Genomic DNA, 14,977 nt, shown 5'->3' with positions numbered 1-14,977 from the left:
GCGGTGGTAAGTGCTAGCCTGGGTGAGCTCAGGCTGCAATCTTTGTCAGGTGGAGCAATGACTAGGATGGGTATACCCCTTAACACCATCACAGCTGCCACTTCCTCGCTCCATCTGACTCCCATGTTCTTCTAGGGCCTGGGCTGAGGCAGAGCAGCCAGAGCCCCCTGCATTGCCTGTGGTGCCTGAACTCCCTGAGGTGCCCATGGAAATACCTTTGGAGCTGCCCCCAGAGCCTGAGCTACTCTCACTTGAAGCTGTGCACAGGTATCATGGAGGGGGTGCCTCTGTGGGGTGGGCCTAGGCTGGGGCTAACAGTTCTTGATCCCTACAGGGCAGTGGCACTGGAGCTACAGGCCAACAGGGAGCCTGATTTCAACAGCCTGGTGTCACCTCTCAGTCCCCGCAGAGTGGCTGCCCGGGTCTTCTACCTGCTCCTGGGTGAGTATGGACGCATGTATGTGTGTAGGGCACACAATACAGAGAACACTTGTAAAGACTCTCTCTGACCAGCCTGTTCTTCCCCTCTTGACCAGTGCTCGCAACGCAGCAGATCCTTCGCATAGAACAAGAGAAGCCATACGGGCGCCTCCTGATTCAGCCAGGGCCACGATTCCACAGCAGTTAGAATCAAGTTAGAAAGCTGCCAAGAACCAGCTACATTAAACCATGTTCTGCCTCACTAGGCCCTGCCTGTCTCCTTTCTGAACATGCATTTCTATCCTTCCTGATCTCAGAGTTACTGTTCAAGCAGAAAATGAACTGCCTTTTATTATAGTATGTTGTCATGACTCCTTTGTGTATTGTCCCACAGCAAAGCAGACTCAGCACCATAAGGTAGCAAGCAGGGCTGGGACCCCAAGTGGGTATGAGGCCCAGAATCTTTGGTAAGGCAAGAGGTGGAACTGGGCTGAGTGGTGGTCTTGGAGCTTGGGCAGGCTGTTCCCTCTGGCCTGGCTGCAGCCCGCATTCTAGTTGAGGCTTAGGAAGTCCTGGAGCTCCTGAGCCTTGTCGCTAGGCAGCGAGCCCAGTGCCGAATGGAAGCTGTCCGTGTGCTGTTTGGCCAAGAATGTCAGAAGCAGCAGTAGTGCAGCCTTGGTGTCTGGGTGAATAGTGGAGAGAGAGAGAGATCCAGGGAGAACTGGCTCCCATCCCCTAGCTGCCCCAGGCTCACTGAGCCCTGTTGCTCCTCACCTCCCCACACCCTGCCCACAACTGCTACCCTCACCTGGTGGGATCTTATTGTCAGCCTGAATGAGGCTGCAGATACGCAGGAGCTCAGGAGCCACATCTACAACCTGTGGGAAAAGAAGGGCCAATTTGGGTAGCAACACCCCTGGGCCCCAGGACTGGGGTGGGTGGTAGGGGCCAAGGACAGGCAGTCTCCTACCAGGGGTGTTGGAGCCTATATTGATTCACAGGCATCCAAGACAATTGTGAAACTTTTTGTTTTTGGAGAGGACAGGGGATTATAACCAAAGATGACTGAAGTCATGGACTCAAGATCAAAAGCCAGACAACCAGGAGCTCCACTGACACAATAGTCTCTAAAAGTACACAAGGGTGGCACAACAAGGGTGACAGACACAGGGCTCTGAGCCATTGGTCCCAGCCTAGCCACTTGGTACAAGCAAATCTCATTCATAAAACAGAGTTGCTCTGATTGGAATGAACAGTGATGAGGCCCAGACTGGTACCCAGGCTCCATGGAGCACAGCCTGAAAGAGCTTGGTCTAAGAAATCAGCCTAGGAAAGCTGTGACTTCTAGCTCAGACCAGAAGTTGAAAACAGCCAGGCAGGATGAAGGCTCCTAAGGAAAAATGCTCTGTGGTGAGAAGCTCTTCCTCTCACATAAGCCTGGCTGCCAGTCCTTGTAGAGCAATGAGAAAATGGTATGGATAGTCAAAGGGCAGCTTAAACCATCACTTCCTCAGCTACAACTGATGCCAACTCTGCCTATCACTGAGAAGGGAGCATCAAGCTCCAGCATCGGGGTTACCTGGTCAGGGCTGCTTTGGTACAGGAAGCTGAAGAGGTGCCCTATGGTGACCCACTCCTCCAAGTCCTCCTTCAGTGGCAGGGCGTGCAGCAGGGCAGCCAGTACCTGGACACACAGATGGTTCTGGCCCCTTGCCCCGCACTCTCCCTGGCTTCCTGGCTCTGCCCAATACCTCCATCACTCACCTGGGGCTCTGGTTTTTTTGTGGGACTGGCCATCAGTAGGCGGGCGAGTGCCCCACAGATGTTGTCACGAACACGATCATGGCGCTCCCGTGCCAGGAGAGGCAACAGGAGCCCCAGCAGCTTGGAGAAGTGACTGGTTCACAGTCAAGGAATAGGCACATACAGCAGACGTCTCCCATTCCCCAGGGACACTCTCAAGCCACTCTGGCCCCTACTGCGAGCAGAGGATACTCCTGGGCAGGGCGGCCCCCATGCTCGGCCAGCACACCTAGCCCAAAGATGGCATTGCTCCGCACCTCAGGGTCTGCCTCCCGGGCGGCACTCAGCAGCACGGGGAGCAGGCGGGACACAAACTGGGCTGAGGCGGCACCCAGGCCCTGAATGGACTCCGCCAGTGTCCCCACCGCAAAGGACTTCTCTGCCACTGTGCAGCCCTGTTTCTGGTGGGAGGAGGAGTGCAAGTCAGTCTGGGACTAGGACAGAGCAGGGGATTGGGCGGAATGGGGTTCAAAGCCAGAAGACGGTGCACTCACCGTCTTGCAGAGCAATAATGGTAAGAAGCCGGCAAAGAAGGGGGCAAAGGCATCTCCCCCAGCCACGGATGCCAGGGCAGGGATGGCCTCACCAGCATGCTCTAGCAACATGGCATCGTATTCAGCCTGTGGGGCCAAGTCAGAGGCTGAAGCACCAGGGTCAAATCTGTGACTGTGGTACTTCCTATCATGCTCTTCTACTGCTGGTGGTCCCCATGGGGACTTCCCTTGGTGACAGGACTAGACCTTTCTAGGCTGGGCTTCTTTGCAGCCCAGCTGCTGCTTCTGGCCTTCCTCTGCTCACCTATCAATCCAAGCCCACCCCAAACCCCACTGCCTGAGTGGGAGCAGGGTTGTGTCATTCGGAGCCATTGCCAATCTTTTAGCAGACCTGACTTCCCAGGCCAAGCCCAAGTGCACTGTCTACTCTGCCCTATGGAAGCTACCAAACAGACTGTGTGGTCCCACAATTTGCATCCATAGCTTTTACCTGATCCTCATCTTCCTCCTCGTCATCGTCAGTGTCCTGACAGGCAGTCTGCAAAAAGAGGTAGTCTAGCTCAGTCTAGGCTCTCCTGCCCCTTTTCCTTTCCACAGGGTGGGGGCATGGGAGAGCTGGATTTGTAGCTTCTGACGATCCCCACCTGGGGCCAGGCCGCCTCCTCATCTTGAAGCCCACTTGCCCCGCTCACCTTCCTCTGCAGCACAGCCTTTAGCATGTTGCAGAGCTCAGCAAGGCGGCCAGGGGGCTGCAGTGTGAGAGTCCCACAGCTGCGCAGCACTCCCGTCAGGGCCTCTAGCACAGCCATCACCACCTGGCGCTCCCGCTCCCCATACACTGCTTGCATGTAGGACGGTACCACCTGGGCCAGGGCAGCCTGCAGAGCTGGGGACATGATTGGCTGAAGCCCTGGTCAGGCCCTGCCAGTCCCCCCACTCCCAACCCCACTCCACTTACAAAGGCCCCAGCCTGGCCCAAGTGCCCTTCTCACCAGCAGTGTTGGGTTCTGAGGGGCTGCTTTGACAGGCCTTATGCAGAGCACAGCAGAACTGACCCAGGGCTTCATGTGCTGCCTTGCGTACATTCAAGTGAGGGCACTGTGGGATGGAGAGGGACGGGATGTACTTGCTATGTGCAGGTAGAACACAGGGCCTCTAGCCCTGAAATCCCACCCACTGCCCACTCACCTCCAGAAGTCTGAATACTTCTTCAAAGACACTCTCCATGTAAGGAAGGAAGGCCACACTGTAGACAGAAACACGGCCATGGGGAAGGGATTCTGGGGGGCTTCCCAGTGCCAGGGAAGGGCCAGTGCTCACCTGGTGTTCACAGAGACCTCCCCCAGGGCAGCGCAGGCATCTTCCTTCTCATCGAAGAAGGCGTTCTCCACGCTGTACCTACAGTAAGGTGGGGAGCAGCAGTGATTAGGCTCCATCAGGAGCATGCCCAGCACTGGGCCCTTGCCCAAAGTTAAGATTCCTCTGACCACTCTTAGAATGGCACCCTTCCATACCCTGAGATCTCTGAGTCATCCTCTTCTTCCTCGCCCTCATCCATGAGTTCCTCCTCTTCCTCCCCATCACTCTCATCATCAAACAGAAGGAAGGAGCTGCTCCCATCATACTGAGGCTGGACAGAAGAGGCACAGCAAGGACTTTAGCTCAGCCGGGCCCAGGAGATAAGTCTCACCCCAGGGCTGACCTTCCCCAACCGGCCCAGCCCACCCACTCTGCTCACCACAATGCCCTCGGTGGAACGCAGTGACAACAGCATGAGTGTGGTAATTTGTGGCAGGTAGGGTTCCCAGTGCCAGGGAAGGGCCAGTGCTCACCTGGTGTTCACAGAGACCTCCCCCAGGGCAGCGCAGGCATCTTCCTTCTCATCGAAGAAGGCGTTCTCCACGCTGTACCTACAGTAAGGTGGGGAGCAGCAGTGATTAGGCTCCATCAGGAGCATGCCCAGCACTGGGCCCTTGCCCAAAGTTAAGATTCCTCTGACCACTCTTAGAATGGCACCCTTCCATACCCTGAGATCTCTGAGTCATCCTCTTCTTCCTCGCCCTCATCCATGAGTTCCTCCTCTTCCTCCCCATCACTCTCATCATCAAACAGAAGGAAGGAGCTGCTCCCATCATACTGAGGCTGGACAGAAGAGGCACAGCAAGGACTTTAGCTCAGCCGGGCCCAGGAGATAAGTCTCACCCCAGGGCTGACCTTCCCCAACCGGCCCAGCCCACCCACTCTGCTCACCACAATGCCCTCGGTGGAACGCAGTGACAACAGCATGAGTGTGGTAATTTGTGGCAGGTAGGGTGCCAGGCCCTCACCCATTAGCCCTGATAAGGCTGCAAACAGGCTGTACCTGGTGAAGGCAGGTGGAAGCTGTACATTCCTGTTTGCTGTAGTTGGATAGGATGAGGGAGCTGGGGGAAACCTATGGTCTAGAACCAGATAACTGGGGCTTGGGGTGAGGGCAAGTGAAGGCTCACTCACGTGCAGCGCCGCAAATCAGGATCGTCTACCTGGTCACACAGGCCCAGCCCCAGCTGACAGCATTCCTCAGCCAGGGACTTCATGGGCTCCCCCACTGCTCGTGCCAGCACCCCTAGTGTCTCTGTGGGGGCAAGGATTTGGTTAGCACTGGGATGAGGAGCTGTGCCAGAGGAATGGCGGACCAAAGGTGGCAGTTGGGAGAATTCAGAAATTCTGCTTGCTCCTAGGTGCAGGAGGAGTGCCTCCTTCGATAAGACAGATGCCTGTGCTGCCTTGGGAGAGGTCTCTGTGAACAGCAGGTGAGCACCGGCCCTTTCCTGGCACTGGGAGACCTGCCTGGGAGCCCCTTCCTCACCTAGGCTCTGGATCCGCACAGGCTGAAGGTCCTCATGGCCTGTCACCAGGAATTCCCGCAGGTGTTCCATGATGGTGGGGAAGTAGGGCAGAAGGGAGGCCTGGGCAGCCGTGGCTATAGGAAAGACAGAACCAGCTGGAGGGGGTGCCCGGACCACCCGCCACAGGCTCTCTGGGAGAACCCCGTGCCCTATCTCCAGCCTCCTTCTCCTCACCAATGGCCCCCAGGGCGCTCACAGCCAGCTCCTTAGCCCGGGGGGTGCTGGTGTTTCTCAGAGGCTGTAGCATACACTCCATAAGCTCCGGAAGGTAGGGCTGTACTTTGGGCCCTGTGGGAAAGAGCAGCCTTCTAACAACCAACCCAGGTCTCCTATTTACTGAAGGCCCACCTGCCTCCAAGCTGACCATCCTTGTGGTCCCACCACATCCCTCTCCCCACCACAGGTGGTAGTTCAGGGAGTTGCACACCTTGCTCCCTTCAGCCAAAGATACAGCCTTGTTGCCTCCCTCGCACCCCCAAATGCCATCACTACCTAGGTTCTCCACGAAATTCTCCAGGGCATAGCAGGCCTTGGCTAGGTGGTGTGTGTGCCCAGGAGGCACTGACTTCAGGTAGGCAAGGAGCAGTGGCATCACCTCCCCTGAATAGCTGCTGATATGAGGCTGGGAGAAAGAAGAGTGGGCCCTGAGTTGGCTCAACCATAGGGCACATACCTAAGTGCCAATAGCAGAAGGGGTGCCTGGAGAGATGAAGCTGAAGAGAAGCTGGTCCCTGGGACAGGTGGGAACTGAAATGGTGGCTATCCACATTCAACCCTGCTGACCTGTAGGTTCTCTGAGAACTGGCCCAGGGCAAACAGTGCAGCATTGCGCACAACTTGCGATGGGTCCTCCAGGCCTTTGCACACGATCTGCAGTAGCGGGGGCAACAGCCTGGATGGGAAAGGACAAGAGGGCACAGTCTGAGAGCTAAGGCCTGAGAGCCCTAGGCTGAGCTGTTCTCCTGATTCCCCGGGGAAAACCAAGGCATTCTCTGTCATCACATGGTGAGTACCACTCCCTGGTCCCTACAGCCATTTATCTTTCAAACCAGGATACTTTAGAGAGTAGAAGAAAAACACTATTGATAATTAGGCATGAATAACAAGCACAGACGAGGACTACCATGAACCATGTGGTCCTCCTCCCCATGGTCCACCCTCACTGCAGGACGGGAATAAACACCTTTGCCTGATGTGGTCGCCAGCTCCATCAGACAGCACGGCCAGCACCAGGAGCCCAGCCTTGCGCTGGTACGGGCTCTCACTCCTCAAGGCCTCTTCTAGCATGGGCATCTAGGGGAGAACAGGGCAGTCTCTTGAAATTCCAGCACAAGCCTGCCCATTCCTGTTGACAGTGGACCCTCTACACCCACCAAGGCCCAAATATCCTTGGCTTCGGGGTGATTAGGTACACCTGGGGATATGGAAACGGGAAGGATGGAACCATACTTACCAGCAGAGGACAGAGCTTCTCAGGTGGCAAATGTAGTGCTAGCATGTCCACAACCTGAGAAATGACAGGGAGACTTTGCTGGACTCCATCTCTGCCTCCCAACCTCCCATAGCCACCTAACACCCTGCCCCGCCCTTGTCCCACATCCCACCTGTACAGCGAAATGCTTGGGTGTCTCTCCCAACAGTCCAATCTCCAGCTCTTCCTCCTCTGAATCTTGATCCTCAGGATCCAGCTGGCCCAAAGGGGGCTCGGCAGCCATAATGGGGAAAAGGGTATGCAGCAAGGAGGGCAGGAGACGATTCTTTAGTAAGGCCTTGAGAGGGAGGGTGGAACAGTGTTCCTGATAATCTGCTCTCAAGATGGATTCATTAAAAATTCCAGCTTTTAGACCATAGAAGGGTCCAGAAGATGATTCTCAATTTCCAAGCCAGAAGCTGGGGTGAGGCCAGACCAAGTCTTGAATATCTTAGCTAAGGTACATTAGATACCCTGAGATGGTCAAAAGCCCCAGGAGTGAGATGAGGGAAGGAGGTGGGGGTGGAGTAGTGTACTTGGGAGGGCACTCACCTTGCTCTTGACTTTGACCAAGAAAGTGAGGCAGCAGAGAATACGTACACGTATTGCATCGCCCAGAGCCATGTTTCTAGCCACCTGCCCAGAGACTACTGTGAATTAGAGGCAGGCAAGGAAAATCCAGAACAAGCAGCAAGGGCCCTGCCCACCCCAGGCTCACCTCCAGGCAGAATGTGAGGACCTCAGAGAGATGGGAGGTGATGACAGGCACCTCTGACTCCAGCAATTCATCCAGGGCCTCCATGGCCTCACAGGCCTTTGCCTGCCAGACAGACAGACAAATCACAGGGTTATCATGCTCTTCTTCAGTGGACCAGGCTGGATGCTCCTGCACTCTCCTTCCAACAGAGCTCCTGCCCACATGCCCTCACCTCATCTACAAGAATCAGAGTCTGCATGGCCATGATGAGCTTGGGCACCAACATCCGTGCGAGAGGCTAGAGGACATAGGATGAGTTGAATCACAGAAAGCATGATGCAGTCTAGTCTCAGGCCCCAGAAGCTGGCAGCTTCCTTAAAGCCTGGACACAGGAAGAGCCCAGGCACAGCCACCCACAGTAGCCCCTCTCAATTGCTAGGAAGGACAAAAGGCAAAGAAAGAATCTGAAGTAGTTCTGTATCCTGCAAGGGTGAGGACATAAAGGCCTGAGGACAGGGGGCCAGGGAAGGTGAAGGCCCACATCTCACCACATCATCAGTGCCGAGGTAAGGGGCCATGGTGGTCAGAGTGCGCAGGGAGTAGAAGAGGAGCCCAGGAGAGCCCACCTCACCAAGGGTCTCATTCAGAAGCTGAAGAAGCTCCCGGTGGTGGGGTCGGAAGGCCTCAGGCCGGGAGGTCACCACTACACTTAGCAGCAAAAGCCCCATCTATCCAGGAGTGGAAATGAAAGGGAAAAACTTACATGGTCTATTGAGCCTCTCAGTCCTTTCCTCCCACCAACCATGTGATAGTACCTCTCTCTCAGGGATGTGGGGGCTGTGGGTATTGTGCTGAAGAAGCTGCATGAGCTGAGGCCAGGCCTCCAGGCCTTCCTTCCGAAAAATGGTGGCTGAGAGCTGGGCCAAGCTAAGGCTCACATTGTGCCTGCAAAAAGGAAAGATTCCCCCGACCCCCAATCACCCTCCAGTATCCTCCCTGTACATGCTGGCCCTGCCTCCATGGGGTGGCCAGGAGAGAAACCTCCGGGTGAGAGCGCAGAATCTTTGCCAGTTGGGACACATAAGACAGTGGCTCAGAGGGAATTTCGGTTCCATTCTTTGACAGCCCATTCTCAAGAACTTTAGTCTTCAACACAGGCTTAGAATCCTCGCTTCACTCTTAGTCTAAAACTGAAGTCCCTGCCCCCCAAGTCCCAGCCTGTAGCTGAAAGAGAAGACAGAAACCCAGAAAGGGTCTCAGCCTGGAGTCATTTAGGGTCTCTCGAAAAGGCGGATAGGCACTTACTCTGTCTCTCTCTGGAGGGCCGTTAGGACCAGGGACTTGAGGCTGGAACACAGGTGGCAGGTGTTTGGTACTTGGTCTGCCCATCTCCGCCTGGCCCCGCCCCGCCCCGCCCCTGGCCCTGCCCACCTCTCCCGGTGCTCCTCTGCCAGCCGTCGCCAGCGGGCGTTCAGTCGTCTGCGGGTCAGCAAGGCTGCGAACTGGCGGATCTGGGACAAGGAGACAGGCATGTGAGGGTCCTGGCAGGAACTGGGGCTTGACCAGTGGCGTACTGTGGGAAGCTCAGCGAGAAGGGGCAGGAGCTTCACCTGAGGGTCTGCCGCCGAGGCCAGCAGGTCGCAGAGCGCCGGCAGAGAGGCGGGGTCCCGAAGAGCGACCTGGAGCTGCTCGGTGGCCTGGGGAGAGGCTGGGGATCAGAATCAGGACTTCTCCGCAACCTCCCGCTCGCCCCGGCTGCGCCTGCCCCGTACCCGGCGGATACGCTCGGTGTCCGGCAACAGCAGCTCCCGCAGGATCCGCTCCAGGCCCGCAGGCTCCATGGTAGCAGCCGAGCCACCGCTACACGGCGGGGAGCGCGGGGAGGGACCGCACGTGGAGGCTCTGAAACCCACTTCCGGCGGAAAGGGCGTTGCGCCGCGCCCCTCCCGTCGCCAGGGTGATTCAATTCGCTTCCCACAAAGAGCTGTGGCCCTGCCGCTTCCGTTGGGCTGAGCCCGGCTGAGCGCTGCTGAGCGGAAACGGCGCCCTGGAGATGTAGGTTCCTCCAGCCGAGAGTTCCCAAGCTCTGTGGAAAACTTGAATTCCGTGCATAACGCGGCCAACCCAGCTTTCTAAGGGTCACTGCCCTTAACGGCAGGGTTCGAGTTCCTATATCCAGACCAAACCCTCCAACTACAGGATCCTTTTTCTTAACAAATTTTATTTTGATAATTGTAAAAAGAAAAGTCAGGGCCAAACCTAAAGGCAACTTAAAAAGTTCAAATATATACTTCTTATATAATAGAGATTTATAATTTCCAGGCCCTCTCTGGAAAAGGGAGGCCCAAAGGGGAGGGCAACAACGCCATCGCACAATCAGAAGAGATGTTGATAAGAGAGAGAAATGGAGCGTGAAAAAAGGGAGACAGGAGTAATAGTTTTGCCACCCAAAACTTAGTCCATCTTGAGGTTAACATAGATATAACGGATGAACTTTAGGGAAGAAAAAAAGGAGATGGTGCCCAGCATGAGGAAGAAGACATAACCAGTGAGTAAGGAGTAGCCAAAGAACTCCACTGTCTGTACCGGCCCTGACATGTTGGAGCGTCTGGCATAGTAGAAAACTGAGTAGAGAAAGATGAAGAGCCCAGTGGAGCCAACACTCAGCACAGAGCGCCACCACCACCGGTAATCCTCCCCAGACAACTGGAAGTAGGTGAGAGCAATAGAGATGCAAGCCCCCACACTCAGCAGAATGGCGAAGACAAAGAAGAGGATGCCATACAAAGTGTACTGCTCCCGACCCCATACTGTGGCAAAGATGTAGTACAGCTCCACAGAGATGGCACTGTGAAGAGAAGAGACGAGACACAGCATTAAAGGGCTGCGCACTGCCAGCACAGTATCTGGACCAAAGTCCAGCCACCAACTATGTTATTGGTTCACTGTAGCAAGTAGGTCCACTCCACTCCCTGCCCTGGAATTCCTGGCTTGATGGGGATTCTTTTACCTATGATTAGCTGCTTACATTTTCAGAACATCTTCTTTAATAGGTTGGGAGTGGGAATCTTGTCTTTTATTTTCCATTGTATTATCTGCCTGCCACTAAGAGGTACTCAACAAGTTGAATGAGTAATCAAATGGGCTTTAAGCCCCACATGCTACCTGTAGACACTAAAGTCAGAAACCAGGACAATGGTGAAAGGAACGATATCTCTGGAGAGCTTTATAAATGAGACACCCTCATGTTTGAACTGATTCAAGCTCAGTCCTGCTTGAAGAAAGGAGGAACCATTTAGTGATCTCCTAACAGTACAGCTGAACCAGAGATTATCACTGACATTGGGTTTGGGTACGGGGTGAGTGGGGAAAAGAAAAGTTGAGGTCGGGAACCTGTGAGCAATGGCCATGGAATAAAGGGAGAATACCTGAAAGGCAGGAAACCTCCAACAGTCATGTGGATGAGAGTAGACTTGTACCAGGGCTGGGGCGGGATTTCTCGGGCGATGTTCTTGGTGCGACAAGGTGCATCAAAGGGGCTAGCGTTGTTCTTCCCAAAGATACCTCCAATGATAGTGAGGGGAAAGCCCACCAGAAGCCAAACTGTCAGAAGCAGCAGGATGGTGGTGGCTGGCAGAGCCTGTGTCGAACCATTGGCCCAATGTACCGAGTTCACCACACTCCATGTCAGGAAGAAAGGCACTGCAGGGATGGGCCCCCAAAGGGAGAGTCAGCACTAGGAGCTACATCCCTGGGGGCATCCACTCAGACTGGACCTAACGGGAGAGGGGTGAAACATCCTGTTCCCAGGCAGACACCGCCCCTTCGTTTCCCACTTCTGGTTCCTTATCAACACTTCTCCCTTATTCATTATCATTAAAGATCAAGACAGCTTTACATAACGATCTAAGAGTGACACAAATCCATGTGCTTCCAAGGGCCTGTTCTGCTGTGGCTTCAATGATTCCTAGCATGAGACATTCCTTTGGATTAAGGCCCTGTTTACAGAAAGCCCTGGTTCAAACAAATGTGATAGAATATAAATCAGACCCTTAGCATTGGGACCATAAAAGGTTTAGAATGCAACTACTGCTTTTGAAAAGACAAGCTAGCTTAAAGGCTAGAGTGGGGTAGCCCATCTCAAAAATAAATTTAAAAAAAGGAGGAATATCAAAAACTAAATTTGAGAGTATTATTTCAATATAATGGTTGAGAATGCAGGCTCTAGAGTCAGACTGCCTGAGTCTGAAACCTGGTTCACTACTTTTTAGGAGTTTAATCTCAGGCAAGTTACTTAACTAGCACAAAATTCAATTTCCTCATCTGTAAAATGGCGACAATATTATCTATTGCATACAGTTATTATTAAGATTAAATGAGATGAAGGTATGTTGAGTGTCTACCATGCTGCCTAGGACATTTTAAGGGCTTAATAATTTTAACTATGCAAAAGAAATGTATTCTTGTCTTTTGAATGGTTTTCTTTGGCCTATTTTCATTCTTTTAAAGCCTCACTCTGACTCTATCCCAAGTTCCATGATGCGCTCTAAATTCCTAAGTTGGTCCACCAGGGAAAGGGCAGTTCTCACCAGAGAAGAGACTGGTGGTGAGAATGATGTTCCACACCCAACGCTCGCCTCCGATCTGCCGGTAGAAGTGGCTGGACACGTAGCCAGAGATGCAGCAGGTCAGGGCATACAACAAGATGGCTGCTGAGTTAATGGCCCCATGACGGTGCACATTGAACATCCCCAGCAGCGCCATGACAATAATGCCTGTAGGGTGGTAGTGGAAAGTCTATGTTAGGTCTCACCTATCCCTCTTCTGGCAACTTCAGAGGAATTAGCCCCCTTTCTTCCAGACCCAAGGCCTCCAGCAAAACACTATCTCACAACTCCATTGTCCAGAAAACCCACAGTAGGATACACACATCCTTGCTAGAGCCACCCCATCCCCCAGGTCTGCCCCTCACCTTGGACAGAAGAACTCTGCAGATCTTTTCTGAACAAATCACCTACTTAAATTTAACCCTTGAGAGAAATCCCTGATTAATTTTGATCACCTCACCAGTGCCAAGGGCCAGGAACTGGGCACCCACACCAAGCACAGCACAGAGCAGACCACGGTATGGAGGGAAACGGAAGACATCTGTATGGATAATTTTCCAGCCATTGTCACCTTGGTCAAAGTCATCAACAGAACCTGCAGAGGTTGTCTCCTCATCCAAGTTGTACCGAGCCAGGTCGTTCCGAAGCACACGCATGAGAATGACAGCCACAAAACCCACCAGTAGAAACACAAGCACCATGGAATTGATGATGGACAACCAATGAATTTCCAGTGTTCGGGGAAAGAAACCCCCATCATCACCACGGCGCCTATCACTCCGACGCTCCACTGAAGTCTCAGACCAGCGCACACTGTAAGTGTGTGTGAGGCCTAGGAACTCATCAGGTCGTAACCCATCTAAACTGTGGGGCTTGACATCCCTCACTGAGACGTTGGCAAATATGATTCGATCTCCATGAAATTCTAGGTGGAAGTCCAAATGGGTCCAGAGTCCTATCTTGTGGCTGTGAGGCAGGAAGCCACTCTCCTCCATGTAGCCCACAAAGCCACGGAGTGGCAAGTCGTCCACCACAAATTCAAAGTAGTACAATTCCTCAATGGCCTGGCGGAGCTGTTCCACCTACAAAGAGTGAGTCAGGAATCAGACAAGGCCTCAAGCGTCGGGTTAGGGCAGGGTTTCTTAACCTCAGCACTACTGATATTTGGGGCTGGATAATTCTTTGTTGTTAGGGGCTGTCCTGTGCATTGTAAGATACATCATCCCTGGCTTCTCACTAGATATCAGTAGCATCCGTCAATAGTGATATCTCAGTATCTCCAGACAGTGCCAAATGTCCCCTGGGAGACAAAATTGCCCCTGTTGAGAACCAATAGGTTAGACCCTAATATGTTAGGATTCTCCAAAAAGAGCACGTATGACTAGAAAAAGGAGAGAGGCAAGGTATGAGAAGGTCTGGAGAAGAATAGAGAAAAGTGCCCTAAGATAAGATTTGCTAAAGAAAAAAAGCCTGACAGGGATGATTAGGTAGAGTGTAAAGGAGCCAGTTAAGAAACGGCCAAATCGTAGGTATGGAAGGAAATAACAATGTAGCAGTGATAGTTTGGAACTTATTACCAGCAGAGAAGTTTAGAGTCAGGAGCCCTGGACTATCTATCCATGCAGTCTTGAAAAAGTCACCTCTGAGCAAGTATGTTTCTTCAGCTGACTGCAAATACTACCACCTGCCCTGCCTGCCACATGGGTTTGTAGTGAGAATCAAGTCAGATCATTTCCATAAAGATGCTTTGAAAACTATAAATGTGAGGCACTCTTATTAGTCCCTAGGAGGCAGGGCTAAGTTCTAGCCAACACAGAGAGGCTGACCTGTGCAGAACTAAGCTGCATGTGGCACAGAATTCTCCTTTCCGCATTCTCCCGAAAGCGGATCTCATACAAAGACTCAGCCATTCGGTCACCATCCAATACTTCACCCAGGCTAAGGCTTTTGTGGCGTATCTTCTCAGGGCAGCAGACTGGAAGCTGATAGTAGTGGTAAGTCTCCTGAGGGTTATGGTAAGGTCCCACTTTGTTCACATATAGAATGACGGGGTCGCCGGCCTTGTAGTGTGTCACACCTTCCACCTCTGGCTCATGGCCTGTGCCCAGCAGCAGCATGAGTGGCAACCACTGACAGTTCCAACTTCGAGGGTGCCCTAGGACTGTCATCCTTATGGCAGGGGAACCTGTTGGGGTGGGGGTGGGGGAGTCCTGAGATTATGAAAACCAGGGATCAACTCATGAGGCCCCACGTCAAACCCTTCTTAGTGACTGACACTCAATGGCTGCAATTCCTCCCCCTTGACCTCTCCGACCCTCCCTCAGAAGGACACCTATTGACCCCCACATCACATCATGTTTCTATCCCGAAAATTGGGCTCCATCTCTGCTCTTTTGTTCTCAACCCGTGGTTCCCCTCTCCCGCTGCCCGCCTGGCCCTTCCCCGCACGCCTCCGCTGTTTCCATGGCAACGCCACGCAGCCTCGCACCTCAAGCACCTTCTGGCCTCAGCCCTGGGGTCCTCACCACGTGGGAAGGGCCGACCGAGGCGGCGCCAGTGGCCTCTGCGGGCCCCGTAGCTGCCCTTGGATTCCTGCT

General features: G+C 53.5%; 3 protein-coding genes across 7 annotated transcripts in view; 1 reads left to right on the top strand and 2 right to left on the bottom strand.

The window, feature by feature from the left end:
* REC8 (REC8 meiotic recombination protein) overlaps positions 1-777 on the top strand; it is a 9,816-nt gene extending 9,039 nt beyond the window's left edge. Inside the window, 4 exon segments of the mRNA XM_025047992.1 lie at positions 1-6; positions 136-267; positions 335-441; positions 537-777. The exon segment at positions 1-6 is cut by the window's left edge and continues 2 nt beyond it. Of these exon segments, the coding sequence (XP_024903760.1) occupies positions 1-6; positions 136-267; positions 335-441; positions 537-628 (337 nt within the window). The 3' untranslated portion in view covers positions 629-777.
* IPO4 (importin 4) lies at positions 746-10,152 on the bottom strand. Its single transcript, XM_006913552.3, has 30 exons — positions 9,546-10,152; positions 9,384-9,470; positions 9,205-9,284; positions 9,079-9,120; positions 8,589-8,718; positions 8,322-8,501; positions 8,006-8,071; positions 7,795-7,896; positions 7,629-7,712; positions 7,210-7,374; positions 7,059-7,112; positions 6,789-6,898; positions 6,389-6,497; positions 6,098-6,227; positions 5,780-5,893; positions 5,566-5,679; positions 5,211-5,331; positions 4,968-5,079; positions 4,744-4,859; positions 4,550-4,627; positions 3,906-3,963; positions 3,710-3,815; positions 3,410-3,603; positions 3,208-3,255; positions 2,718-2,843; positions 2,416-2,624; positions 2,185-2,317; positions 2,000-2,104; positions 1,229-1,298; positions 746-1,102 (listed from the first exon to the last, which is right to left on the bottom strand). The coding sequence occupies exons 1-30, from the start codon at positions 9,612-9,614 to the stop codon at positions 972-974; spliced, it is 3,243 nt and encodes a 1,080-aa protein (XP_006913614.1). The 5' UTR covers positions 9,615-10,152; the 3' UTR covers positions 746-971.
* The window catches only part of TM9SF1 (transmembrane 9 superfamily member 1), a 5,577-nt gene continuing 572 nt past the window's right edge, over positions 9,973-14,977 (bottom strand). For 3 of the 5 annotated variants that reach the window (XM_015590666.2, XM_015590667.2, XM_025047990.1), the window contains exons 2-6: positions 14,207-14,565; positions 12,841-13,462; positions 12,363-12,548; positions 11,202-11,475; positions 9,975-10,621 (exon numbers count right to left, since the gene is read on the bottom strand). In XM_015590666.2, the coding sequence (XP_015446152.1) occupies positions 10,228-10,621; positions 11,202-11,475; positions 12,363-12,548; positions 12,841-13,462; positions 14,207-14,548 (1,818 nt within the window). In that variant the 5' untranslated portion in view covers positions 14,549-14,565 and the 3' untranslated portion in view covers positions 9,975-10,227. Of the gene's footprint in view, positions 10,622-11,201; positions 11,476-12,362; positions 12,549-12,840; positions 13,463-14,206; positions 14,566-14,868 lie in introns of all 5 variants that reach the window. The other 2 variants (XM_015590665.1, XM_006913553.3) reach the window with 2 other exon arrangements.

The sequence above is a fragment of the Pteropus alecto genome, unplaced genomic scaffold (genome assembly GCF_000325575.1).
Source record: "Pteropus alecto unplaced genomic scaffold, ASM32557v1 scaffold335, whole genome shotgun sequence".
Lineage (NCBI taxonomy): Eukaryota > Metazoa > Chordata > Mammalia > Chiroptera > Pteropodidae > Pteropus > Pteropus alecto.
This window is presented reverse-complemented; position numbering and strand designations above follow the sequence as displayed.

Bases quoted from the DNA above. Each gene is read 5' to 3' on its own strand.
- IPO4 (XM_006913552.3), bottom strand. From the start codon at position 9,614: ATGGAGCCTGCGGGCCTGGAGCGGATCCTGCGGGAGCTGCTGTTGCCG. The intron at 7,713-7,794 runs GTGAGCCTGGGG...GTCTCTGGGCAG, and splicing joins TCCTCACATTCTGCCTGGAG to GTGGCTAGAAACATGGCTCT. The intron at 7,113-7,209 runs GTGGGATGTGGG...GTCATTTCTCAG, and splicing joins CCAAGCATTTCGCTGTACAG to GTTGTGGACATGCTAGCACT.